A 26554-nucleotide genomic window follows, 5' to 3' on the forward strand; every position below is an offset into this window, starting at 1 on the left:
CAAATCATGCGGCTTCCAAATATTCTCCTTCATTTAAACCGATCCCCCTGTGGGACCCCGGGGTATGCTTGCCTAGCAAGCATTGTAAGAATAGGGTCCCTGCCATCCAGCCAGGCATGTCGTAAGAGGCGACTAAGGTGGACACCTCACCTAGAGGTAAATTAGGTTGTGGTAGGGCTAACAACCCCACCATGTAAAAAAAAAAGTATGTTACAGAAACTAAAACCAGAAAACTCGTCACAGATGGCGGAGGTAATGAAGCACACCAGGTGACTGGACTAATGACGGACGACAGCCAAACCCGAAAGGGAGCTGGCGCCCGACAGTGGATTTACTGAAGCCGAGGCAAAAGTTGAGGGTGGGGTGCTGGAACGTCCAGACCTTGTACCAGACTGGCAGGATGCTCCAACTAGTCAAGGAGTTTGACAACTACAACTTGGACATCCTGGGATCAGTGAGGTCAGATGGACCGGCACGGGAAAGAGGAGACTAGCGTCAGGACATACCCATCTTGTTCTCAGGAAGATCAGACGCTCAGCACTCTGAAGGAGTAGCTCTACTCCTCAACAAGAAAACGGAAAAGGCACTGCTGGAATGGAAGCCTTATGGACCTAGGCTTTTGAGAGCAAGATTCCATTCAAAGTACACCAAGCTGACAGTGCTAGCCTGCTATGCACCAACAAATGACTCTGAGGCAGAAGACAAGGATGCTTTTTACTATCAGCTTCAGGCAGCCTCAGAAAGCGTTCCAGCCCACGATATGTTGCTCATCATCGGCGATCTCAATGCCAAGGTGGGAAGTGACAACACCTGCAGGGAGCATGTCATGGGCAAACATGGAATCGGAACCATCAATGACAACGGAGAGAGACTGGCAGACTTTTGTGAAGAAAACAACCTACTGATTGGTGGCACACTCTTCCCACACAAAGACATCCACAAGGCAACATGGACATCTCCAGATGGGAGCACAAAGAACCAGATAGACCATGTCATCATCACCGAAAATGGAGGAGCTCACTTCAAGATGTTAGAGCCTACAGAGGAGCAGACGTTGCCAGTGACCACACTCTTGTGATAGCCACAGTTTCCCTGAAGCTACGTCGATCACGAGGAAAACAGGCACGTCAGCAGAGAGTGGACTCTGGCAAACTGAAAAATCCAGTCATCGAAAGGGCCTTTGCTATGGAAGTAAAGAACAGGTTCCAAGCACTAGGAGACCAACAAGAGATGACCTTAGACGACTTCAATCGAGTCTTACAGGAATCAGGAGAGAAAATACTGGGCTTCCAACGGAAAAAGAAAGAACAGTGGATCAGAGAAGAGACATGGAAGAAGATAGAAGAGAGAAAGTCAGCCAAACAAAGAATCAACAGCACCAGATCTGAACGCCTGAAAGAACAACTCAGACAAAGATATGCAAAACTAAACAAAGAGGTAAGAGGATGGCAAGAACCGACAAAAGAGACCACATAGAGAAACTGGCAGATGAAGCAGAAAATGCAGCAAGTAAAAATGACCTGAAGACACTGTACAAGATAAACAAACAGCTAAACAACGGGTTTAAGAACAGTGATGTGCCAGTGAAAGACGTGAACGGTAATGTCATCGAGGGAGAGGCAGAAAAACTACAGCGCTGGAAGGAACATTTTGAGTCGATTCTGAACAGACCAGATCCCCTCAGCTTGCAGACATCCAGCCAGCAGCTATAGACCTTGACATCTGCACAGACCCACCAAGCCTGGAAGAAGTGACAGCAGCAGTCAAGACAATGAAGAACGGCAAAGCACCAGGGCAGATGGAATAACAGCAGAGATGTTGAAAGCAGATATAAATGTGACAGCTCCCAAGCTGACTGAAATCTTCAAGCAAGTTTGGGAATCAGGGCAGCTCCCTGTTGCTTGGAAGACAGGGCTCATCTTCAAGTTACCCAAGAAAGGAGATCTTGGAGACTGCAATAATTGGAGGGGCATAACACTTCTTTCCCTCACCAGCAAGGTCTTCAGCAAGATTGTTTTGTCAAGACTGACGGCAACTCTTGAGAAAGACCTCCGACCACAGCAAGCAGGATTTCGTCTGGGCGATCCTGCTCCGAACACATCTTCATTCTGCGACAGATTCTGGAGCAGAGCAACGAATGGAACACACCGCTGTACATCAATTTCATTGACCTGGAGAAGGCTTTTGACAGCATCCACCGCGAGTCCTTATGGAAGATCCTGAGGCATTACGGAGTCCCTGCAAAACTTGTTCAGGTCATTGCAATGCTGTACAGCGATTTCAAATCCCAGGTTGTCTGTGACACAGAGCTCACAGACCCTTCAACGTCAGTACCGGGGTGAAGCAGGGCTGCATTCTGTCGCCGTTCCTCTTCATCCTGGCCATGGACTGGATCATGAAGACTTCCACCGACAGTGAGAGGAGAGGGATCAGATGGTCCATGACTATGACAGCAACAACAACGCTGGAAGACTTGGACTTTGCTGATGACATTGCCCTGCTGTCACACCGCCACCAAGACATGCATGAAAAAACAAAGGCCTTCTCAGAAACAGCTGGAAACCTTGGCTTGAAGGTCAGCACAAAGAAAACGAAAAGTATGAGAGTGAACGCCAGAGTCCAAGAAGGCATCAAACTAAATGGAGAAGAGATTGAGGAAGTTGACAGTTTCACCTATCTTGGGTCCAAAATGTCAAACACCGGGGATGCGGAGGTGGAGATTCGAGCCCGACTGGCGAAAGCCAGCCAGGCCTTCGCCTCACTCAGGAGCACATGGAAGGCAAAAAACATCAGCCAGAAGATCAAACTGAGAATCTTCAAGTCAAATGTGATCAGCACCCTCCTTTACGGATCAGAATCCTGGAAGATGACCAAAACCATCAGTAACAAGCTTGACGTCTTCCAAAACAGATGCCTCAGGCGCATACTTAACATCTTTTGGCCAAACACCATCACCAACGAAGAACTCCACGAAGAACTGAAACCGAGTCCATCACCACGCAGGTTCAACGAAGGCGTTGGCGATGGATTGGACATGTGCTCCGCCAGCAGACAGCAGACCTTTCCAGAGTCGCCCTACGATGGACTCCAGACGGCCGAAGAAAACGAGGCCGCCCAAAGGAAACTTGGAGAAGAACAGTGGAAAGGGAGATGAAAGGAAAGGGCTGGACATGGGGTCACCTAGAGCGGGTTTCAGCCGATCGACATCGGTGGCGGACTCTGGTTGAGGCCTTATGTGCAACCTGATGCACGAAGAGGAATAGATAGATTTAAACCGATCGAAAATGCTAACCTGTGTGTGCGTCTGTGTGTTCGTGCACGCGCATGCATACGTTTGAATTGCTTCCAAAAATCCTCTAACGGTTGTGCTAGTCTTCTGACCTGAAGGTTGGAGGGTACCAGATCCACGTCAGTGTGGCAGGCTCAGCAGCTCAAGGCACCAGCAAGGCATACTTCATCACGATGCTTTTACGTGAGCGGGAAACGTGCATCCGTCAACGTCCACTCGCCGTGTCGCCCACCAGGGATCGATTCACCTGGCAGATAAGGAAAAGGAATCATTAGTGGCGCAGAATCGAACAGACGCAAGAGCTTCGAAACGTAAGAGCTCGAAAAGCCCACCTGAGCCGTTATATTGGGTTGTACAGCCAGCAGGTCTGGTTTTTCTTAATCATCACTGTTCTTAGCATTTCGCAGGTAATGTTTATGTTCTTGATCGTGAAGAGCTCTCCGAAATTGATCAGCGTAAAAAAAAAACTGATCAGACTTTGGAGGGAGAAGGGATCGTGAATTTAGACTCTCCTGTTATACCCCCCACCTTCTTTTTAATTCCTCTCGAACGACGACTGTCGCATAGCCCTTCTCCACCTGAGTTCAAATTAGTGCCCTATGGAGCGGATGAGGTCGATTGTCGGTGTTTTATTTCGACAACTCAGACCTCTTTTATTTTTATTTTGTCGTTCGCCCTGTAATACAAAGAGTAACACCGAGATACCGAATAAAATGACATATTTATTTGAAAGCCTCGAACCATCCATAACGGCAGGAGTTTCAAGGAGGATTGTTTAGAACCACTCAAATATATATATAGTCCATTTGACTATCTTTCACATTTAAATAAAAATGAAGCTGAAATTGTATTACCAACGTTGATTTAAACGAGCATCACCCTAGCTGGCTATTTAAAGTCTCAGGAAGAGCTCTGATTACGCTGCTGGAAAACGAACCAGCGACGTAACGGAGGGCGCACATAAACTACAGCAGACGTAAAACTACGTCGACAATGTCGTGACGTACCTACCAAAGAAAGCTGCTGTGTTGTAGGGAAAGTGCTACCACCTTTAGGCAATGTCATGCTGTTGGGGAATGGGGGATATAAAGAAAGGGAATGGGGTCGTACTTGTTAAGTGCTGTGATTAGTGACCACGGCCTGGCAACTACGTCATTTACCGCCGTAAAACCACATTGTGCTTTGGAACTGCATGCTCCACCAATTAGAGCTACATACCCGTCGTCTTTTAACGGTTTTCATACGACACCTCAACCCCTTAATCCGCAGGTGTTCTCTCGTTAAATCGCTCACCGCAAAAACATACCGCGCACCTTTCTACGGTTTGCTGCTCTTACAACAACGTCATAAACACACCACCAGGTGTGTCTTATCAATAACGGACCACACAATAGAGAAGAACTGAAAGAAAATAAACGAGTAAAAGCTCTTCTTTCATACCGAGCTTCTGACATAAGCTCAAAGTAAGGACTGGCCAGGAACGAAACAACAACACCTGGAAGCTCAACGTGGAATGGCGGTAACTGAACTCTGGGGCACCACCACGTCCAGCTGCTTCACTTCGCAAAAGAAAACCGATCACCGGGGCAGATCCGGTATCGACTCGTGATGTTGAGACGTCAGTACCTTTTGTGTAGGGTAGACTAGGTGCGAAATAAAGCCCGCCACCCGCCTTGGAGGGGGTGGCTCGTGCCGAGTGGTACCACACTGACGATTAAAGGATTTCGTTATTCTTCTTTGAGCATTGCGCACCCGAGCACGAACTGTGTGATAAGAATAAACGTGGAACGAAGCGCATTAATTTGGTTCCATTTACTCCTCGCTACTGTCTCTCAGACAAACAACACCTGATGAAGTGGCCAGCTGGTGGTGAGTCTTGTTCTATTTGTTTTTGTCTATTTTTTTAAGACATGCATGTTACAGATGTGTTAACTACCGTTCTGTTATTTATTTATCTCTTTTGTGTATTTTTCCCACAAGACACTCCCATGGTTTAATATTCAGATCCGTATTTCATGTTAATGTGCTAACTGTCTTCTGTTGTTTACTTATTTGAATGTTTTTCAGCATATCCTCACATATTTTTGACACTCCATTTTTCATGTTCAGGTGTTAATTATGGAATTATTTATTAATTGAACTTTTTAAGGTACAGTGTAGATGTTTCGGTTACTGCTCAGCTGTTTCTATCTTTATTTTCTTTGTGCTCCTGTTCTTTCGTAGGGCAATATGTAACTCAAGCATACATTGAGCGGGGTTCGTTTCCAGCGAGTCAGGACATAGACCCTGGCTGAGGTCAGGTTTGTACAGGAACGCTCGTACAAAAGCCATTTGCCTGCTATTCTCCAAAAGAAAAGACACATAAACTGGGATGTTTATTGCCGCAGTCAAGCGCACCCCAGGTACTTCGAGCTCTGTATGCTCATGTGAACAGAAGCGATCTGTGTAGCCTGCTGGTTTGTCTTCTTCCATGTTCTGGTCCCTGGAGGTGCGAGAGACAATTGGTCTAAAGTCGTATCGTGGTATGACATTGTTTCTTTGACTTTGTAGGAATACCCCCTGCGGCATCGTTTGTGCTGGAGTTCAGCTAAATATTGTGGTCACAGAAATATGGTTACATATTTTGGGGTGCACTAAGTATATTTCTTGTGTATTGGATAGAAGACGGTTAAAGCTGACATTTTGTTTGTGCATCGGAATACAACGAGATATAGAATGAAATATTCGGATTGCAACAATTACTGGTATAAACCTTCATACTGTATACTGGTATACAACATGTAATTTTCAACAGGACTTGACTGTCTCCTCTGTAGGCCTTTCGATGGCACAACGGTTAGCGCCTATCACCAATACCGTGACGATTGGCTGTCCTAGGTTCATATCTCGTCTAGGTCACGGCGTTCTTTTTCTGCATGTGACATCTGTTTACAGGGCTGACTGATTTGCCGCGATATTGCCTTAGTTGCTGGCTCGGCAATACCCTCCTCCGTCTCCTCTGTTGATGAGTTTTTGACAATTCCAACTTTTACTTTCAGCTACAAGGCCTCCTATTATAGATAACACGCATTAGAGAATAAGAAACTATCATCGTTCTGTGCCATCATCACACGTGTTCAAGCAGACTAGCGCCCGATGCTGTCAGCACCATGCCTCCAGCCACAGGTCTGGCGTTCTACCGCAAGAAGCAGACGCTGGAGAACTTGTCCTCTGAGCAGCCACAGAGCCTGCAGTCAGTCTACACCATCGTCCGAGACAGCATCGCAGGGATCCTGGATCACGTGACTTCGCTGGAACACGCGTACTATGGACCTGAAGGCTCGCTGGAAGCAGAGGTAGGTCAGGTCCAAAGGTTGCATCAGTCATGGCTGTAATTATTGGTTGACGAGGCCAAACGTCGTGTACTGACCTTCAGAGTAGTCGGTACTGACACCATGATGACTTTACTCTTTACTCGTGAACTATTATAGGAAAATAGCGAAACCACAGGCACTTAATGGCCTCGTGATTTTAAACAGCCTCATGCATTGTTGCATGAAGAAACTAGAACTCTTTATTGACATCAGGCCATTACTGCCAATATCACAAGGTGAGCCTCGTGCATAAAGATGAGAAAGAAACTGTATATTAATGTAAGCTCTAGCTATTTCTCTTTGTCGACATGAGCTCTGCGTTAGTTATACAGAAATAGGCAAATCAAGGCCAGAAACAGAACTAATTCTGAAAACAAGTATAAAAAGAAAACAAAAAACCTCCAGTTGATTAAGCGATTATTTCGTACTGCTCTTTTGACAACAAATAATCGCTGTTTTTGCTCGCCTTTGTATATGTGCCTTCTGTTAAAAGAAAAGTTTCACCCTTCTTATCTAAGCCAGCCTGCTGTTAGTATAAATGTCCTCTCATGTTTCCACCACCTTGAAGAGCAATGGAGAAATTATCTCCAATTACCACCATCAGGGTTGTTAATTATGAAGTTATGTAATCGCACTTGGACGAAATGGGGCCAACCCAGGGCAAGCATCTTGTTTACATGGTTACGAATCCAAGTCTAGATTCCGTAAATATTGCTTTATGTTACTTCGCCACTGCATTATAAAAATATGGCCCCCGTTGTAAAGCAGAGTTCGGGAGGTCCGGATAGAGTTTTGTAAGATTACTGACAAGAAACTTTCCCTAGATTCCTCCATGTTGCTCCGGACTTACGACTTTCCTCCCGAAGTAACTACGGCCACAGAAGAGGCCATTGACTAAATCTGAAACAAATGTTACTCGATACATGTGTTGATGAGTTGTCCGGGATATTGGTGTCTGCGGCTTGTTGCAGGTGCAGCATTGGATGCCCATCATCCACCGCGTGATCCGGCCAGCCAGATTCTCTGACCTCATTTCGCGCGCGCAACTGGATGCCATCGCCGACCGCGTGCAGGATGTCACGGACAAGATCGCCGTGACGGAAGACGAAGTGAGGGAGGTCTACGAGTGCGTCAACAAGGCCCTAAACTCGGTCCGCCAGGGCATGCGTGAGGATATTGATCTTCTGGAGAAACTCTTGGAGTTTGTGGGTAGATACTGTCGCAGCTTCAGCCCTCCGGAAGGTGAGTCGCTTCTGGAGACTGCCACGAACTACGAGAAGCAGCTAAGAGAGATGAGGCGGGCCGTCAGCATAAACCTACGCAACATCCTCCTGACTGTTGACAAGTTCGAGAAGGAGACCCTGAAGATTCACCAGTTCGACTTCGTCATGAAGGAGGCAGGCGAAAAGGCTGGGTGCTCGCAAGCAGCCTTCCTCCTTATTTTCCCGGCAGCTTGCCACCACTTACGGAATGCCTGTCGTGGACTGGAGATGTGGCTTGACGCAGATGCGGCCTATGCGGACTACCTCCGCCTGGACATCGAAGACCTGGTCCAAAAGAGAGCACTACAGGCCAGGGTCGTTCAGCAGTACGTCACTTCCGCTGGCGAGCACGAGCACCGCATCAAGAACATCTCTCGAGAGATAGCAGCCAGTGGCAAGGAGCTGACACGCTTGCTGCCCAAGCAGAAGAACCTCGCGAAAGAAGAACGGGGGTTGCGTGATGAGAACCACGATGTCCTTGTGGACTTGGACATTAAGGAGTACCGCAGGCAAGAGATGAGGATTCTGGGACATGACGACAGCGACGCCTACTCGGCACTGCTAAAGGAGATCGATGTTTTGAGGAAACGTAGGCCCGCCATCGACCGAAAACTGAAGGAACTGGGCATCAAACAGAGCATGATTGAAGAAAAGAGAACCAGGTACAGAAAGCACATTTCCTTTCGTGAAGTTTCCTCCATTTAATATTTCCTCATTACCTCTGAAAGTAGGAGTCGCTTAAGTCGTTAATCGTTCAAAGCTATTATTTCGAGAGTACAAGAGCACCCCCAAACTTAATGATGATCTCGAATTGTTGATACCAGATCCAAGCGGCTTAAAGGAGATGGTAGGGTCTGCTGAGGGGACATGCCTGCGGGAGGGGAAAAGAAGGCTCCTTGAGAGAAAACTAAGAGAGACGCGTCAAAAATAAGATGGAAAATAAGGCGAAAGACGAATGTCCCCGATTGTCTCGGCTATACATCATGTGTTCTATGCACAGGTGCCAGAGCTTGGCTCGAGAGCTGGAAGCAGCGCGCGCGGACTTGCGTGGCTCGAGGCGCGCTGCACGCAAAGCGGAAGTGGAGATGGAGAAGATAGACGCTTGCCTGCAACGGTTGCGCGAGATCCTCCGCCTCAAGACCTCGTCAGAGACGTTAAAGAAGATCTTTCACAACCTGCCGCTGACATCGCTGCACCCGGCCTCTCACACAGGGAGAAGGACCAGGAAAGGTCAGTGTTTGACCCTTGCATCCCTGCACCAACAACATGACATGCGCAGAAGCTGAGCTGAGCTCTTATAGGATTCAAACATAACAGCAAAACCTGTGTGAAAATAACAAAAGAAAACACTTTTTTAAAGACATGTCCAATATAAGCATGGTCATATTTGATAGGATATTTATTTATCATTTATTTATTCGCCAGACCGGCTGCAGTCTCTGTGCCAAATCGTTGCCAAAGCAATCGACGGCGACTGGGTGCGTCTGTATCAAGCGCTGCTCTTCCATCCTCCGCGAGGAACACAGATCATCCTGAACGACGTCGACGACATCTGCACGCGGTTCATGCGGCATTCGATGGACGAGCAGGCTGCCCAGAGTCTAGCCAAGTGGCGCCGCCTGCACATCCGGGCCTGCGCAGAGGACTTGCGCGGCGCCTTGCAAACCATTCGGCGACCCGACGTCGTGGAGCTTATAGACGCCGCCATGACGCGGAGCACCGAGACTAATCTCGTGCCCAAACCATACAGGACGGTTCGTTTCCCGCGCTTGCCTAGCCGGACTCTCAGCTCTCTTCGGTAAGGAGCATTATCTCGTGCAAGCGCATAAAAATACAATTTGTGTACATTCCATTCTGCAAAGTGTATTCATTAGTGATTCAAGAAGTCACGTGCAAGAGCTTGTCACTTCACATTTCTTGGGATAAAAGGAAGAAAAATAGAAAAGATGTTCCAGACATTCTGTGTGTGAAAGAAATTCAGCTCTAAATGTTGTATCGGTCATTAATTAAACTGATATTGAAGTTCTTGACTTTGCACTTTGCTTTATAAACCTTTTAGTGAATGTTCCAACTACTCACTTTTCTTTTAGTCGAGCAGTATTTCTTTAAAGCTTGCTAATTTTTACTTTCATTATGAACTTTCTTCGAGAAAAGTAATCTCGTTCGAAAAGGGTCAGCGTGATACGTCCAGTTGCTTTCTAGTGATACAAATGATGTGTAATTCCATTGTTAATACAAGGCTCAATGCGCTTTACCGAGAAAGCTAAACCACAACGAAAGACACAAAATTTATACAAAAAAAACACACACACACAACACAGGTATATTACAAGCAAAAAAAAAAAATAAAAAAAAAATAAATAAAAATAAAAAAAATTGAACCGGTAGAAAATGCAGAACAGTCCTTGAAGACCCGACTCCATTAGGTAGAGTTTGTTGTAACGGCGGTAGAGACGTGCGCCAGTAGAGTACACGGCTGTGGATTCTGGCTCTCAGTGATGAGTGGCATAGTAGCTGTATCAGCTGTAGAGAAATTCTTAGAACTACTACAGACAAGATATCAGCGAATTAAACCTGCGTTGCCGATGCACAGATCCAAACGAAAAGCAGCAACATTAAGGCGCAGATGTGGCAACAATGGCCGCTAGCCAAGGAAGTGGTCCCCATACGTGGCACTGGCAGAGAAAATAATAAATAAGACAGCACGTGGCATAACACAAACACACAATAACAGTGGACACCAAATGTGACGCAGATCTACGGACCTAGACGAAAAGAGAATGGATATAGATAATGGACATCACTGCCTCCAGTACCATTCATTCATTATCCAACCATCATCCACATCAAATTATGAACTGATTGTAAACTGAAAGAAAGTGATGAATAATATGCTTTAACCTCTTTGATGCCTAGACTGGTACTGGTGTCATCAACATTCTTTATCTATGTGTCAGGTAATCAAGAGCACTTTGTCAGGAACGGCTCACCACCACCACCACACACACTGGAGAGAGAGAGTGTATGAATGAATTAGAGAGAGAGCATGAGTGCAAGTGAAAGAAGCAGAAACTGGACAAAATACAGAATCGAAACAAAGAAGCAAACAAATAAATAAGTTTAATAGAACAGACCTGCTTTGCTTAGCTGGATGAGCAGAAAAAGTAACACAGACATCAGAGTGGGTAGCTCTGGCTAGCCCGCTGACCCTAGGGGTTGCTGTGACGTGGCAGTGCAGCCGACGTAGCCACGTATTTCGTCCACCCAGCACCATCACGAATGTATGATACAATAAACCTATAATTTACTGGCATTACACGTATTCATAAATGTCCATGATTAAAAAAACAACCAAATATTTTCGATTTTAGAGAGTCGTTTCACCAAGTTCCTGGAGGATAATGTAGTGTGTAGATGGATGAATGGACCGACAAACACACACGGACACACCGACGGTCAGAGGAAATGACAATGGCTGCGGCTGCCACATCCTAAGATGCACATTCGTCAGTAGGCACACACGCGCTAAATGAAGCATTCAGGTTTTCTTTAGCTGCGCTAGACTGGCAGTGCCGAAAACCAAAACCTTTTTCAGAAGTTTCCAAAATGGGTCAGACGAGCATCTGCTTGGCATATGCAAACAAAGGTTCTCGTTCACACGGAGACTTAAATGGCGTTCATATTAAAGGCTTGCCGAGGTCCTCAACTGATAAAGCACCCTTAGCGACAGGTGAATGTACACTGTCTCCAGACACCACGACTAGACGACAAACGGTCACTCGGTTCCAGCAGGCACAAGTGGAGGGACATACCATTCGTGGCAACATTTTCTACAACTTTACATGAAGACAGGCGAAAATAAGCCGGCAGCACATGTGAGTACAGTTCTTGTAGTGACTGCTAGTGTCTGGAATTATAGTAGTTGCTTAGTTTATTTGTTTATGAAATGTTTCATAACGTGTTTTTCTAAGGAGTAAATGGCAAAATAGGCTTCTGCCTCTCATTCGTTTCACACTCCACACACACGTGTTTACTCACACAGTGGGTAGTTTGCAACGTTCTGGCTCAATCTTTCACATACATTCTACACAACTACTATACAGTTAATTAATTCATTAATTAATATATTTAAAAGATTTAAGACCATCGAGATGCAGACGACTGAAACTCAAACGGAGGAGAGTGCAGATGAGCAGTCGTCATGTGTGATGGACGAGGAACAGGTGATGGAGGTGACGTATGGTGTAGAGGACAATCCCCCGTGGGCGCTGTGCGTGCTACTGGGATTTCAGGTAAAGAAAGTACTTATTACATTAAGATAATACCTCGTTTCAAGCTTGGGAGCAATGAAATCTGATAATGAACGTGTGTGTGTGTGTGTGTGAGAGAGAGAGAGAGAGATGAAGAGTGACAGACAAGCAGGCCAAACAGACATTACAATTTCCTGACAGCTACTTCGCCTGATTCAGATAATAGACCTGAACATAGATACTGGACATTAAAATCACATTGCTCCCATAACATGTTGAAAAAAATTCCGTTGCCAGCAAACAAAACAACACAGAAAACAGAAATCTCCTCCACTTATTAACTGACATATAAATTTGTGTTTATTCTTCTTTCATATCTGCACCTGCACGCGCAAGTCTCTTGTCAATGACCGCACTTTTCTCTCATTTTTTTCCGCGGATAAACTGATAAAGCTTGGCTCCGACCACACAACCTGACGCAACACATGTCAATGATCACGTGACATCACTGTCCTCTTCCTCACCGTCGTCTGTCGATGGCTTTTTAAGACGTGCTATCAAGACGGAGCTAGTTCATAATCACAAATCACGGGACACTCGTAGTAACTAATTTCATTTGATAAATCATAAATTTTGATTCCAATTCTTGAAGCATTAGTAAATGTGGTCATTGTATCCCAAAAATATATAGATTATTTTTGTTACAGGACTTAAGTAAGAAATAGAGGGAACTAATAAGTATGAAAAAAGTTTCTCAATCAGAATTCTGTTCTTTCAACCGTTGAGGGTACGGAGAAGAAGGGGCATAACTCACACACACACTACTAAAATTATTCTCTACAAAGATAATAATTAATTTACATTTTCAATGAAGGTGGTGAATGAAATGTGCAAGAGAATAATTTACCAGTATTCTTTCCATCTTCGTTTTCTGCTCACTCTCAGCATTATCTGACAGCGTTTGGCTCCACGTTGTCGGTGCCACTGGTGTTGGCTGGGCCGCTGTGCATGACATACGATCCTGTCGCCGTCAGTCAGCTGGTGGGCACCATATTTTTTGTTGGCGGCATTGCAACGTTAATGCAGACGACATTTGGAATAAGGTCTGTTGTTGATCAAGTTTCTGGCATGTCGTGGTAACTTACTACCAGTGGTCCTACTCGACTTCAGAGTCACCTCTCTAGAAGGTGAAACAAAAATAATCTTCCTTAACTTTTTTTTTTTATGGAATTCCTTGTTAAGGGTGTCAGAGGTGCAGATGGCATCAACGGTGGAAGAAGTAGAGTCACGACGATGACGACAATGACGATGATGATGACGATGACAACGATGACGACGATGACGAGGACTACAGTTTCTAATTGTCTTTACTCGCTTATTTGTTGACACTCGAATTTTAAAGCAAGAGTAAATGCACTGCTTGAGATATAAAGATGGTATTTTTCAGATTGCCGATAATACAAGGTGCAACGTTTGCATTCTTAGCACCGACTTTCTCTATACTGTCTCTTCCCAAGTGGCAATGTCCTGCCTTTATTGTAGCGCGGGTGATTTCGATAACTCTTCGACTACGATGAACAACACACAGAGTAAGTACAACTACACACAATTTGTATCGAGTATTGAGTATCAAGTTTTTAAATCAGAGAGATGCTAAGAATGAACTTACTTATTCTAGTTACTGCTGCATCAGTTAGAATTGACTCAGTATTTGGAGGCTGATGCCGACTTCTTGATAAATAAAGTCTTAAAATAAAATGTTGTAGACAAAAAAAAAAAAAAAAAATAATAGCACTGAGTGTCAAAGGTCCACAATGTCCGTCAAATATATAAAGCACTAAAAAAGAGTGTCGTGAGTACACAGAATATATGTGGTTGACATCTCTCTCATAGTGTTCTCTTTCAGTAAAACGTAAAAATATTCAGACACACATTTGTCTCACCTGTTTGTAACATGAATGTGTCACAGACAATGGAAGTGCACACACTGTGGTCGCCGGAAGTGAGGAGCATACAGAAGTGTGGCAATCAAGAGTGAGGGAGGTATGCAATAAGTAACATTATTTGTGTCACTACTCCTTCCATCTTCTTGATTTTATCGTTTAATTTTTTCGCATACAGTCTTTAGACTTTTTGCACAGGAGTAGTTAAGACTTGTATAACATGAACTATATACAGCAGGAAAAAGAATAAAAGAAAATCTGGTTATGGAAAGAAATGTTAATTCGTTATCAGAGGGGTGGGTAACATTCTTTCAGAGCCATGCCATCTGTTTTGCAGATTCAGGGCGCTGTGCTGGTGGCGTCCTTGTTCCAGGTGGTGGTTGGCTTCAGCGGACTCATGACGATTATGTTGCGCTTCATTGGTCCTTTGGTCATTGCGCCGACTGTAACGCTGGTGGGACTCGCGTTATTTGATGTGGCGGCTCAGAAATGCTCTCACCAGTGGGGAATAGCCATCTTGTAAGTTGTTATCTTACATAAACACCAAGAATTTAGTCTTAGACAGACAGACAGACAGACAGACAGACAGACAGACAGCGTCAGTGCTTCAAAGGGAAAAAACACTTATTAGATGAGAAGTCACATCAGCGTTAAGATTATGTAACGCACTTCTTCCAAAAATACTCTCTAAAAATAACGGTTTTTAATGTTGTCTCTTTTCGAATCATGGTCACTAGATTGTTGTAGCGCTTGTTTATATTATAAGACATTGTTCTCCTGCACATGTTTGCTTATTTTTTAGCCGTTACGTTTCCCTTCCGCAGGACACTGGTACTCATCGTGGTCTTTTCTCAGTGTTTGCATCGTGCAGCCATTGCTCTCCCCTTTGGTACCATCACCAAACATGGCTGCCAAGGCGGAATCACCAAGATACGGGTGTTTGAGTTATTCCCCGTGAGTGATGAGTAAGAACCATATACAGGATGCATTAAGAAACATTTTTTAATTCATCGTGAGATATCACAGACTTATAGTTGTGAAGTCAGTTATTTATCCTTTTTGCTTATATATAACACTTTTCCCTACCTCTAAAAACGGATTGAAAACGTCTTAGCACTTACAGGAAGATACGCAAGTACATACATCAACCAGCCATCAAATGCATCTTAATATTATTAAACATAAACACACACACATATATAGAGAGGGGAGTACCGAAAAAAAAGAAGATGATCATGTCTGCCGAAAGGTGTCACATCGAAAGAAAGAAAAGTATCGCACCGAGGTCCGGACCCATGATACCCGAATCTCACTGTGAGACAGGCTCTTTTACCGATTTCGTTTGGTGATTTCATCAATGTAAGAATCAAGAACATGACTATTATTGTCACAGTCCTTGCGAGCCAGAGAGACACCTTTATTTGCACGCATAATTAGTAAACTAAATATGACAATTTTAAAATATAAATTCATTCTTATTTGCCAGTTAAATTTTTGCATAGCAGATATAGTGACCATATAATACACACTGTCACAATTTTTAACTTTGTCGGGTGGATTTTTATTCTACAAGATACTATTTCCACGAATCCAGATAAATATCCCTGTTCCCGTCTCGAGTTACCCGTCTAAATACACACCATGCAAGACTCAAGGCACGTACATGGGTATGTCTATGTTCTCTAGGCTACAGCTTGACCACATGTTAATGAGATGTACCTGAGGACAAACGATACGCCACCTCTTACTTTATATAGTGATGTCTGAAAACGCGAAAGGAGACAAGGCATTCTCCAATATTTTGTAGTTTAGTATACTGGGCCGTGCTTTCTCCAGTTATCATAGAACAGTTGCAACCTACTGTATCTTTGAAAGAAGGACCTGCATGATGGTGATGAGTGTCTCTGTTTTTAAATCATCAGGTGTTGCTGGCTATGACAGTCAGCTGGCTAATTTGCCTCATTTTAACCTACTCGGGAGCGCTGCCTCAGGATCCTGGTCACCGGGGCTTCTGGGCCCGCACCGATGCCCGCTTGTCTGTTCTAAAAGATGCTCAGTGGGTTCGCATTCCGTATCCGGGCACGTATTTTTTCATTGCACTATATAGTTCAAAATCACACTAAATTGTCCGTGATTATACTGTTTAGTGATGGTCTATCTTTCCAGAAATAGTTATACACACGCGCAAATTATATGTTGATAACTTGCTTATTTTAAAGTAATAATAGATGTTGGTTTGTGTATACCTTTGACAGGACAGTGGGGCCTTCCCACAATCAGTGTTGGAGCTGTTCTCGGGATGCTGGCTGGCGTGTTGGCTTCCATGATTGAGTCCATCGGGGACTACTACGCATGCGCGCGGCTTTCCAATGCTCCTCCTCCTCCGCCCCATGCTATAAATAGAGGTGATGTCATAAAACGATTTTTTTGGTCTTTGTCCTTTACTTCTTTAGGAGGAGTCAACAAGAAATATAGCGAAACAAAGTCATAAGGAAGGAGACCCTTGTAGCTTGTAGCAGGTCTGCGCGACGGGGGAGAGACGGGGGGAGACTTGCAACGGAATTAAAAATTGTAATAAAGCGTTTCCAAAAATTAAAAAATAAATGATGCAGAGTTGAAAAAGAGGAAGACGTTTAGTTTAACACCAGATGTCACTTGAAAGTGTTGCGGAGTATATCATTTGGGGAAATAGTGCATGAGGAACTAATCCTACAGTTTATGTAACAACATTGATCGTGAATGACATACGACTCGGAGGAATGTATCACAAGAGCCCATCTTTTTTGAATAGGTATTGGAGTAGAGGGTCTAGCCTGTATCCTGGCAGGGGCCTTCGGCTCTGCGAACGGAACCACATCTTACAGTGAAAATGTGGCCGCCATTGGCATTACGAAGGTAACGGCCTCAAAGTTGCGAATGTCAGCTTAATATTATGCAAGTAATGCTCTTAAAATACTATACAATGTGGGTGACAGAATAGCAGCCAACAGCTTATGTTTATCATAATCATGACCTGAACCTAACTTCCTTGCATTTTTATTTTCTTTCTTTCTTTATTTTTAATGGACTGTGACAAAGAGAAATATTATGACTTGGGACAATGGCTGAAGTCCGGGACTATGGTACTAAGCCTTATGTCACCGATAAAGACCAGTATGACATAAGGCATGATAAAACGCCCTACTGCTCGCTTTTTACAGCTGTCTAGGACACGAACTTAGTCTCGTGACAGACTCAGGTCATCGTCTCACATAATTAGTTTGTCCTCGTTTTGCAGGTGGCCAGTCGCAGGGTGGTGCAAGTCGCCGGGGTGTTGTTAATGATTGTGGGTTGTTTCGGCAAACTGGGGGCGCTGTTCGTCACTATTCCAGACCCTGTGGCGGGGGAATGTTTCTCGCCATGTTTGGTATGATAACAGCTGTCGGCATCTCGAACCTTCGGTACGTTGAAATACGTCGGCCGCGCAACATGTTTGTCTTGGGTCTGGCACTCTTCCTCGGCTTGGCGATACCGAGTTGGATTGAAGGAAACAAAAACGAAATCCAAACAGGTGTGTGTGTGTGTGTGTTGGGCGTGAGGTCTGATCAAATGAAGTTCATACAATAAACAGCATTTGCTAAAGGACTTCAGCATCTGAATTTGTCAGCCTTCAGTCATGCGAGTGTCAAAATTGTTATCGAGAGTTTTTATTGGAGATTACAAAAAGTTGTGCACTGTATCCTAGCATACCTCATGTATAAACATCCTAATTTTTCAGGTAACAGTACAGTTGACCAGATTATAGAAGTTCTCTTGTCAACAAGTATGTTTGTGGGTGGTTTTGTGGCTTTTGTCTTGGACAATCTTCTTCCAGGTACGTACTGGGGCTAAGTTATAGTAAAATGTTAATGTTAACCGCTCAGCCCTTTTTGGTTTAAAACATCAGATGGATACTTTCGATATCCCCCAAAGCCTGGATTTAATCACACTAATCAAGTTATATTCTGTTGGGAGCAACAAGCAAGCTAACTATCAAATAAAGAAATTAACGAAAGAGATGACTATAATCATAAAAGAAAAAGAAGCCAAGTAACAAGTAAATTGGCCAAAGCAAGCCAGGAAGCCAATCTACCTAAGCCATTTATCGATATCACAAAAAATGACTAAAGTTTTAGTCGTTTCTCTCCTTTTGATTTACCCAATGATCCAAGCTGTCCAGTGTCAGTGAAATACATTTGCTCCATCTTGCTAGAGTTTGACTTTTAGAAATGTGTGTTAAATCTGTAAATAATAGAAGTGTTCGCTTCTCGACTCCGTGCTCAGCTTGCCTTTGCAGAATGGACATGCCATCAATGCTCATTATGTTTGTTTAGGTACCGACAGAGACAGAGGTGTCATCAAATGGCGCCAGGAGTCCCGTGTAGCTGCTAAGACAAGCGGCCATGGGGATGTCTACATTCATCCTCTTCTCCAGAAACTGATTCACCGCATCGTCATCCTCGGTCGCCTGCCCTTTTGCCCTCCCGCCAAGATTTGCACTTCCGCGGTCTTTGAAAGAGTCAGACTTGGGAGCACTGGAAACTTTGATTGTGAAAATAGATTGTGAATGAGAACTCAAGAGGGAACACTGAGCACACTGAACTGTGTTGTGGGAGTCTGTGCTTTGACCAGGCAGTCTGCGCTGCTATCTTCGCTCGCATAAATGTTTTTGTTTGTTTAGCTGTTCACGCTTATTAAGGTAATGAAAAATTGCGAAACAGCTGATCGAAGACCAATGTCATTCCTTTTAGTAGCGTGCCCCCCCGCCCCCCCTCCACACACACATCCTCGATGTTGTACCCAACCAAACACTTCAAGGACGAACATATGTGTTCTTGAATATGTTGTATGAATTTAGTAATTTTTTATAAAATAAGTGACTTTGCTTTACTGTACTATGTTTCGTACTTTCGTACGCCCCTTACCCCCACCCCACATGTGCGTACACCCCCAACAGCTCACTCAAGTTGTACAGACGCACACACGGACATTTACGACAAGTCAAACTTCTTCAGTGCATGTCCCAAGTACAAGATATGATCAGCCACATCTTTGAAAGACCAATGTGAACGTTTTGCGTTTTTTTCAGACATCAGTAGATATAGGCGATATAAAACTAACCTGTAAATTTCAGCCTCCAAAATTCATCCTTTAATCAATTATCCGCTACGATTCCCACCTGCGATCAACGAGCACCGTAACAGTGTACTACGTCACGTTGGTACACCAGTCACAACATTGCCTGCAGTCAGCACAGTCAGAGAGAAAGAATGAGCGACAGTTCAGATTAGTCGGACGCTGACAGTCTGTATTTCTCGTGGCTCTGAAAAACTGTTACTTTAGCACGAGAAATACAGACTGTCAATGTCCGAATAACCTGAACTGTCGCTCTGACTGGTGTTGACGGCTGGCAATGTCGTGACTGGGTACCAACGTGACGTAGTACACTGTTAGTGGCGCTCGTTGATCGCAGGTACAAATCACGTACTTTGCTAGGATAATTGACTTGGTTTTTAAGTGACTGACAAAGACCAGTCCGTGCGAGTTCGTAGTCCAGAGCATGCAAGATAAGAAGTTGAAACTCTGTTCCAACTTCGTGACGGGTGAGTTTATTCTCGAATGTAATGGCCGTAGCTTGAGGGACGTCAGTTGTGTGGAACGAAAGTATAAGTCAGCATACATGCATTTAAAACTTTTTCTAAAGTAATCAATGGGGTCTGCGACGCAGTATCAATGTAGATATGTCATTACTCGAAATGTTATCGGTTCCTTTTGTAAACATTTTCGGAGAAAAGATTATCATGTGTGAGGGCTTCAATGGTTCTCCTTTTCCCAGATCTATTTCATCTCCTGTCCTGCTGCATCTCACTCTAAGACCTGCTGTCTGTCTTTTTTTTTCTTCCCCCCCCTTCCCTCTTTGTCCTTCAATTCGTTCGCTCTCTCGACCTCTGTGGCACGTCAACGACAGCCGCTGTCTGTGCAGGTGCACAGCTTGTTCGACTAATCCAGTAGCACAATTTCACATGCAGTTCTTGAGCCTGTTGATGACCAAAACATCATTTTTGCTTTGGCTCTTTGACTAGGTGCTGACAGGCCAAATGAAAGGCAGTCACGCCGCAGGGACACTCGACTGGTGCATGATGAACGGAGTGAAACACGATTTCATCGGGGGATCGTGGAGCACAGGTGTGAAGCTGATTACGTGTCAGTGCATTTGCTGTTTTTAGCTTCTTTACAAGCGACTTTGATCTTTCCTTTTGTAGATGATAGTCTCCTTCTTTCCTTCCATCACTTTTGCCCCCTGACTCTTTTGTTTTGCTAGTTTGCGAACTGTGCTGCCTGTATTTGTTTCTCGTGAAGCTCGTTTTGTTCCAACACATTGATAAACATTTCTCCACAAACTTCCACTGCAATAGATAAAGCGAAATTGTCATGCACACCAAATATTTTATTCTCAGAAGATGCGCTTTAAGAGAGATGGAATACTGCAAAAGTTCGTCTGATCCCGCAAGTACAAGTAACACAGTTTACACGATGGAAAACTTGCTCTCACCAGTTCTAGATTTTTAAGACCGCAAGAAAGTTAGCTTATCTCATAACAATTTACATTTTCTTTTTTTTTTTATTTTACCAGTGAGCGACCGATCCTAATAGATGTTTCAGGTTGATGTAAGAAGACAATACGACAAAAATATTCTCACATGCAGTGAATATACTGAACAAAATTAGAAAAATTGGCACGTCACGTTTTGTGAAAAAGATAAAAAAAAAGTTCTTTTAAAGCATGTTTTAAGCCTTTCGTAACAAGTAATTTTGGGAGGAAAATGTTTCTTATTCCATAAAACTGAGCTAGTAATATGAGTAAACAGATTTATTCATAAATAACTGTTATACCATTATTTGCATACCAGAATAGCGTATGCAATAGGTAGTTGCAGAAAGCTTTAATCATAAACAAAGTTGACAACAGATTGTAGTCGTTTGATAGGTATAGACAACCAACTAAAATATGATTCTAAAAAAAGAATTACGATCAAATAAAAAAATCAACAACACATAAATGGCTGAAAACAGAACCGGGCAACCAGAAACAGAAATATGTACAATCGTGAAATTTTATCTGTGTACAAAAAATAACAACAGCAACAACAAAAAAATGAGATACAACTTCAAAAATATATTTAAAAATGATAATACAGGTGTCTTGTGACTCATGTACATCAGTTAAGCTTAAACTAAATGTGGCATTTCGGAGCAGCAAGAAAACATACCACAGTAGATTTTGAAGATCTAGCATGGATTCCAGATAGTTAAGTATGTATGAAAACCAAAAGAACAGAAAGTATCAGCTCCTTTCATTTGACCTCACAAAAAGACGAGAACTAAATCTGGCTAACAGATTTATGTGAAGCTATTTTATTCATTCTACTCATTTAGTGATTTCAAGTGATGTTAAATTATCTCTCATTAATACTTCCTCTTTAAGTCAAATTTTTTAAAAGTGAGACAATTAACATACTTTGGTGTAATATTTGGCCTTCAACAGCAAAACAAAAAAAAAAACAAAACCAGTGGAAAAAATATTATCACATACACTGCTGACAGACTTCTCCTGTTTGTACCAAGCTTGCAAAAGTTGATGATGTCACATTAATCCAGTGATCAAATCTGCATAAAGCAATAGCTTTTAAGCGATTGAGCAACCTGAATGTAAACAAATTATTTTATGAAAAAGCAGCTTTATTTTACAATTGCATTTTACAGTGTAGCACTGATGTTGTGACATCAAAAACTTAGATGTGCACCATGGTGACAAAAGGGTGTGGTAGAAGTTGATCTGTTCACGTGTTCACGGCTGATTAAATCCCCAGCGAAGGTTGTATTTGTGGGAGACAACATGGAGAGGCTCTATTTTCTGGCTGAAAGGCAACTCTCGCTTTCGGCGTTCCCGCTCTTTCTCTATGCGATCATGGTAGTATCCATAGTAAGTCCCATGGTCCCTGCGGACTGGTGGTACCCATGCATCACTTTTTGGCCAAGGGTTTTCAAAGATGTCGCGAGAGGGCATGGATGGTAGACTTCGTGTATAACCGTTCAACATTAAAGGAGGGAAGTCTGAGCCTTTCAATCCAACACGTGAGTAATAGTAACCTGCCAAGGTGTAGAAACAATGCAGATCATTAATGAAACACAATCAATTGATAACGAGATAACAATGAACACGTTGGCTGGTCATTTGGACTAAAAACCATATCGACCCAGCAATATCGACCTTCCGCCTGAATCGAATCGACCCCTCCATGACCATGTCGTCTCAACACCGACAGTCAAATCGACCCAGGCCCAGGCCAAGTGAATGACAGACGTGGCACCTGTTTCATGTTAACAGAACGTCTGCATATACTTTGAACATGAAAATCCAACTTAAGGAACAATTACAACAAATTTACCTGATGGCTGGTCTCTGTTCCGCATGAAGTTCACCCATTGGTCTTCTGACTGGAAATCTATCGCATCACGCCTTGTTTCTCGGGGTAGGGTGCGGTAATCAGGGTATTTGATCCACAGGCGCTGTGATGGTGTGTAATGTGCTGCTCCAGCCCATATGTAGGACTTATCATCGCCAGTTAAATAGTTGCTTACAGGAGTGGAGTAATGGGGGGCAGGCAACTCGGGGATGGTGCGATAAGATGTCCTTGTAAAAAAAACAAAAAAAAAGAAAACAAAACAAAATAAGCATCCATTGTCTTTCTTATAATTCAGAGAGCGCATTTGTAGAACATATGCTACACAAGTCGTACACCTATACAACCAAACACTGCTTTTCATATTTTTGATTGACGGACCAGACAAGTTGCTAGATGTGAAGTTTAGATCTCCGATCTTAGATCTTAGATCTGTACGCATCAGCAATGTCGTCTGGTAATAAAATGGTTGGTGTCATCCTGCATCTTGCTCCGTCCGTGTGTCTGGTCTATTGTGCTCACTTCGTCAGTGCCAGGATTGTGCTGTTTCAAATGTGTTGCCCTAAAACGTTCGCTGAAATGGGTCCCTTGGTACTGTGGCTATAACCATGGCAACGAAAACAACTCTTTTGTTATGTAGACAACAACAGCCCCGAAGGCTATCCTATGAGACCCTTTATCCACCATCTGGCCCAGACACCATTCCTGCTGGAATCGCAGCTATTTTTGTGCAAGCAGTACAGTTACCTGTAAACTCCTGTCTTTTTTACAGCCTTTTCTTACATGGATTGACCTGCCTATATCACGTGACTAATTTGTATAGAAGACTTAAAATGACGTTTGGTTTTGTTTACATACATCGAGCAGCGAATGTATGATCACTCTTCGATCTGCACTCGGTGGTCGAATTGATTGAGCGTGGTGGTCGAATCAACTTGCTAATCCCGGCAAACTTGTTGAATCAACCGGTGACTATTTGCGAATATCACCGATAATTTGAATCTCTTAATGTTTTATTGCAGTTAAAATATCCTTCATATATTGCGAAAAATATTCAATTCTAGACTAGCACTTCTACTGATAATGGAATTAAGACCAGATTAATCTTTACCTATCAGAACGTCTGCTGTAAACACTGAGCAGCGTTTCGAAGGGCTGTGACCTTAAACGTATAGTCTGAATCAAAGTAGGGCACAGGAGAAATAAGTGAGGACATCAGCGCGTTTTTAAATGGTTATCAACTGAGCGCTGGTTGTGTCCCTTAGCTAAACCATGTGAAAATCGGAAGTTTTATTTATTGTCGCACCTACTTTCTGTTTCTAAGAGAAACATCGCTCACTTAACAGATTAAACTTGTCATTTAACATCCATTTCATTCCAGCTTAAGCTGTACGCATGAAAAATGCAAGTGTTTTAACGCCGTACCTTTGGGTTGACTGCTCCATGTTGTTGACTCCGTGAAACTGCTTGTTGCTTAGCGACGCATACACAAGCGACAGGAAGTATAGGTTTCCGCAGATCGGTCTCGGCAGTGTTTTAGGCTTATGCAGTGGTTTCTTTAAGCAGACTAATATGCACTTGTAGAGGTGAGTAAATACAAGCAAATTCTGTTTTATGTTGTCTCATTGCATTTTGTTTTAAAATAACCTTTTGAGGACTGATCGAGGATTGTACCCACATAATTTTAGTTATTCTGACACATCTAGGGGTAAAATGACCTGTAGATTCTAAAAATGTTTATTTGAAACTGATATTGTTCTTAGTTTTCAAGATACAGCGTGGGACAAATACGTCCCTATGGTCGGCAAGAGAAAAGTGCCTGCAGATATGGGTTTTATCAATATTTTTATCCGAATAGTGATCAAACATTGTACTGTTGTTATGGAACATCAGACATGAAATGACACTGTGATAAGAACAAAGATTCATCTTTTATGCATGTAATGTAATTTATGAATGGTACTTCTCAAAACAGCTAAGTGATGCTAACACGGCATACAGGCCTATTCAGAATGTCACACATATTGTCAGTTCTGCTTTCAATTTTGTCCTTTTCACATTGACCTCTTGAGTTTTTCTTCTTTGACTAACTTATACTCAGGTTGTGGGGTTGGCATGATCTTTTGGCTGCTTAAAACAGGTCGTGATAGAATACTTTATGTGTGTGTAATTTCCACTGAGCGCTCATGCTATCATTTGTCTATACTCAAGCTGTGACATTCCCTTTTATTCAGGATTGAATTCCTACCTGATTCATCTGCATATACAGTGAGCATTGTTCACCGCTATCATACCATATTTTAATATTGTACATGCAAGCCTATATAAATCTGATTACATTTTTTTAAAAATTAAAACTTCATAAACATTTTGTATGTCACAAAATGTTTTTATAGAAACTATTCCAATCTGATTGTGACCATGCCGGGTCCGAGATATGGGTCTCGCCATGGTACCAGCAGAGGAGAATTTCTCAATCAAAGAGGCTATTTCAACCCAGTGCCCGTCGACAACTATTTGAGCGGAGATGGAAAGTCGCATGTCTATCGTGGGCCTGGCTACTACATTCCATCGGAGCGTCGGTGGGTCACATTTGTGGATTATCATTCCCTCCCCACTGAGACTCGTAGGGATGCTATTCTTATGGAGTCTGAAGATCAGTGGAGAGAATTTCAGCAAAAGCGCGACATGAAGTCATTCCCAATGGGTGAGTTATACTTGCTTAAGGAAGGAAAGGTTTATTTCTTTAATTTTGTTTTGCCTCAAACCTTATTTAGGACTAAAGGGAATTAAAATATAATTGTTACCTTGTTCCTGCCGATTCAGTATCTGCAAGCCGAGAAAGGGAAAATTAAAGAAATAGTTCACAAATTTTAAAATAAGTGCGAAGCTAGCACAGGATGAAACATGGTGAAATCCATCAACTCAAACCTGTTCAGTACTTCACTCATCTTTTTTTGTTCCCATACCCATGCTTCCCTCCAGAATTTGTCTTCATTGTGCCTTTAGGATTCTTGCAGTTTCTATTGTCCTTATATATATTTTCCTTTTTTTTTGTAACTATGGTAGCTTTTGGAAAGTACTGCTCACAGATATGGGGGCACTAGTGTACTCATCTTCATGTCCCTTTCTGACTGCACACAGTTTTTATAAAACATTCCACTGCATATGGGAAACGCATTTCAAGCTGAGTATAATTTAATAATTTTTTAATTCTGCTGTAATTTATATTCTAATGTGCAAAAACATACAATGTCAATCAAACGATTCTACAAAAAGTATGAAGCTTCTTTGTTTCAGATGCTGAGTGAATCAAGCAATCATTAATCAAATGTTCAACATATGCTGCAGGCATAACGATGTCAGGGCACCCAGATCTACATTTCAAGGATCCCCAGCCCCAGCTGATGCCCTTCAAGACCAAGGCATGGAACAGAAAGTGGGATGGACCTGGCTATTTTGTTCCAGCTTCCAACACGTGGATTCAAGAGCATAATGGACCAGGCATTCCACGAGACTCTTATCATTTTTACAATGAAGAAGACTGGATAAAATTTAGAAACATGTCACAGGTAGCAGAGAAATAGATAAAATTTATCAAAGAAATTTATAGTTTTATGCAGCATTTTAAGGCTGAAATGGCATCATTCAAAACATTTAAAAAGGCTCTCTTAAAGAAAATTTGCTGTACATGACTTTAGGTTAGCAGTATGGACTGATTATTTTTTTGAGGAAAATATAATATCTATAGATAGATTAATTAAGCAGCCTTTAAAAAGACAAGTTGTAACTATGAAGAGTTGTAACCATCCTGATTTCCAGTGCACAATCTATCTGAAAGCACATATATTTTATTACTGCCAACTTCTCTTGTCATTGGAATTTTGATGACAAAATCACAGAGATTATGTTTAGAATGGGGGAAAAGAGTAATTATTTATAAGAGCAGCAGCATTTTTTAAAAAAGTTTTCTT

At 42.8% G+C, this 26554-nt stretch overlaps 4 protein-coding genes and 1 long non-coding RNA gene across 8 annotated transcripts; 4 read left to right on the plus strand and 1 right to left on the minus strand.

Annotated features, from left to right (window-relative positions):
• Positions 1 to 4537: 4537 nt before the first annotated feature.
• LOC112565423 lies at positions 4538 to 9931 on the plus strand. 4 transcript variants are annotated; one of them, XM_025240884.1, is made up of 6 exons: positions 4538 to 5158; positions 5513 to 5811; positions 6328 to 6624; positions 7614 to 8566; positions 8905 to 9134; positions 9330 to 9931. In XM_025240884.1, exons 3-6 carry the CDS (start codon positions 6439 to 6441, stop codon positions 9704 to 9706), a joined length of 1746 nt encoding a protein of 581 aa, XP_025096669.1. In that variant the 5' UTR covers positions 4538 to 5158; positions 5513 to 5811; positions 6328 to 6438; the 3' UTR covers positions 9707 to 9931. The 4 variants fall into 4 exon arrangements, with proteins under 4 accessions (XP_025096669.1, XP_025096670.1, XP_025096672.1 ...); XM_025240885.1 differs by lacking the exon at positions 5513 to 5811; XM_025240887.1 differs by lacking the exon at positions 5513 to 5811 and having other exon boundaries at positions 6414 to 6624.
• Positions 9932 to 11047: 1116 nt separating this feature from the next.
• On the plus strand, positions 11048 to 19277 carry LOC112565422 (solute carrier family 23 member 1-like). Its single transcript, XM_025240882.1, is given in 14 exon segments — positions 11048 to 11779; positions 12040 to 12196; positions 13100 to 13257; positions 13602 to 13743; positions 14124 to 14197; positions 14435 to 14616; positions 14922 to 15051; positions 16020 to 16176; positions 16353 to 16502; positions 16889 to 16992; positions 17375 to 17474; positions 17477 to 17647; positions 17855 to 17950; positions 18450 to 19277. Coding segments are annotated over 13 exon segments (1788 nt in total). The 5' UTR covers positions 11048 to 11779; positions 12040 to 12105; the 3' UTR covers positions 18683 to 19277.
• Positions 19278 to 19469: 192 nt separating this feature from the next.
• On the plus strand, positions 19470 to 21511 carry LOC112565104. The gene is made up of 2 exons (XR_003099346.1): positions 19470 to 19718; positions 20199 to 21511. It is a non-coding gene; the product is annotated as an uncharacterized LOC112565104 (long non-coding RNA).
• Positions 20549 to 24103, minus strand: LOC112565102. Its single transcript, XM_025240386.1, has 3 exons — positions 24006 to 24103; positions 22566 to 22810; positions 20549 to 22266 (listed from the first exon to the last, which is right to left on the minus strand). Exons 1-3 carry the CDS (start codon positions 24023 to 24025, stop codon positions 21965 to 21967), a joined length of 567 nt encoding a protein of 188 aa, XP_025096171.1. The 5' UTR covers positions 24026 to 24103; the 3' UTR covers positions 20549 to 21964.
• LOC112565103 lies at positions 24035 to 26438 on the plus strand. The gene is made up of 3 exons (XM_025240387.1): positions 24035 to 24166; positions 24977 to 25287; positions 25932 to 26438. Exons 2-3 carry the CDS (start codon positions 25002 to 25004, stop codon positions 26165 to 26167), a joined length of 522 nt encoding a protein of 173 aa, XP_025096172.1. The 5' UTR covers positions 24035 to 24166; positions 24977 to 25001; the 3' UTR covers positions 26168 to 26438.
• Positions 26439 to 26554: the final 116 nt, after the last annotated feature.

The sequence above is a fragment of the Pomacea canaliculata genome, linkage group LG5 (assembly GCF_003073045.1).
Source record: "Pomacea canaliculata isolate SZHN2017 linkage group LG5, ASM307304v1, whole genome shotgun sequence".
NCBI classification, from domain to species: Eukaryota; Metazoa; Mollusca; class Gastropoda; order Architaenioglossa; family Ampullariidae; genus Pomacea; species Pomacea canaliculata.

Excerpts from the sequence above, each read along its gene's own strand:
- LOC112565103 (XM_025240387.1), top strand. The coding sequence starts at position 25,002 with ATGCCGGGTCCGAGATATGGGTCTCGCCATGGTACCAGCAGAGGAGAA. Across the intron at positions 25,288-25,931 it reads CATGAAGTCATTCCCAATGG|GCATAACGATGTCAGGGCAC; the intron begins GTGAGTTATACT and ends CATATGCTGCAG.
- LOC112565423 (XM_025240884.1), top strand. The coding sequence starts at position 6,439 with ATGCCTCCAGCCACAGGTCTGGCGTTCTACCGCAAGAAGCAGACGCTG. Across the intron at positions 6,625-7,613 it reads AAGGCTCGCTGGAAGCAGAG|GTGCAGCATTGGATGCCCAT; the intron begins GTAGGTCAGGTC and ends GGCTTGTTGCAG. Across the intron at positions 8,567-8,904 it reads ATTGAAGAAAAGAGAACCAG|GTGCCAGAGCTTGGCTCGAG; the intron begins GTACAGAAAGCA and ends TTCTATGCACAG.
- LOC112565102 (XM_025240386.1), bottom strand. The coding sequence starts at position 24,025 with ATGGAGCAGTCAACCCAAAG. Across the intron at positions 22,811-24,005 it reads ATGGAGCAGTCAACCCAAAG|GACATCTTATCGCACCATCC; the intron begins GTACGGCGTTAA and ends TTTTTTTACAAG. Across the intron at positions 22,267-22,565 it reads GAACAGAGACCAGCCATCAG|GTTACTATTACTCACGTGTT; the intron begins GTAAATTTGTTG and ends ACACCTTGGCAG.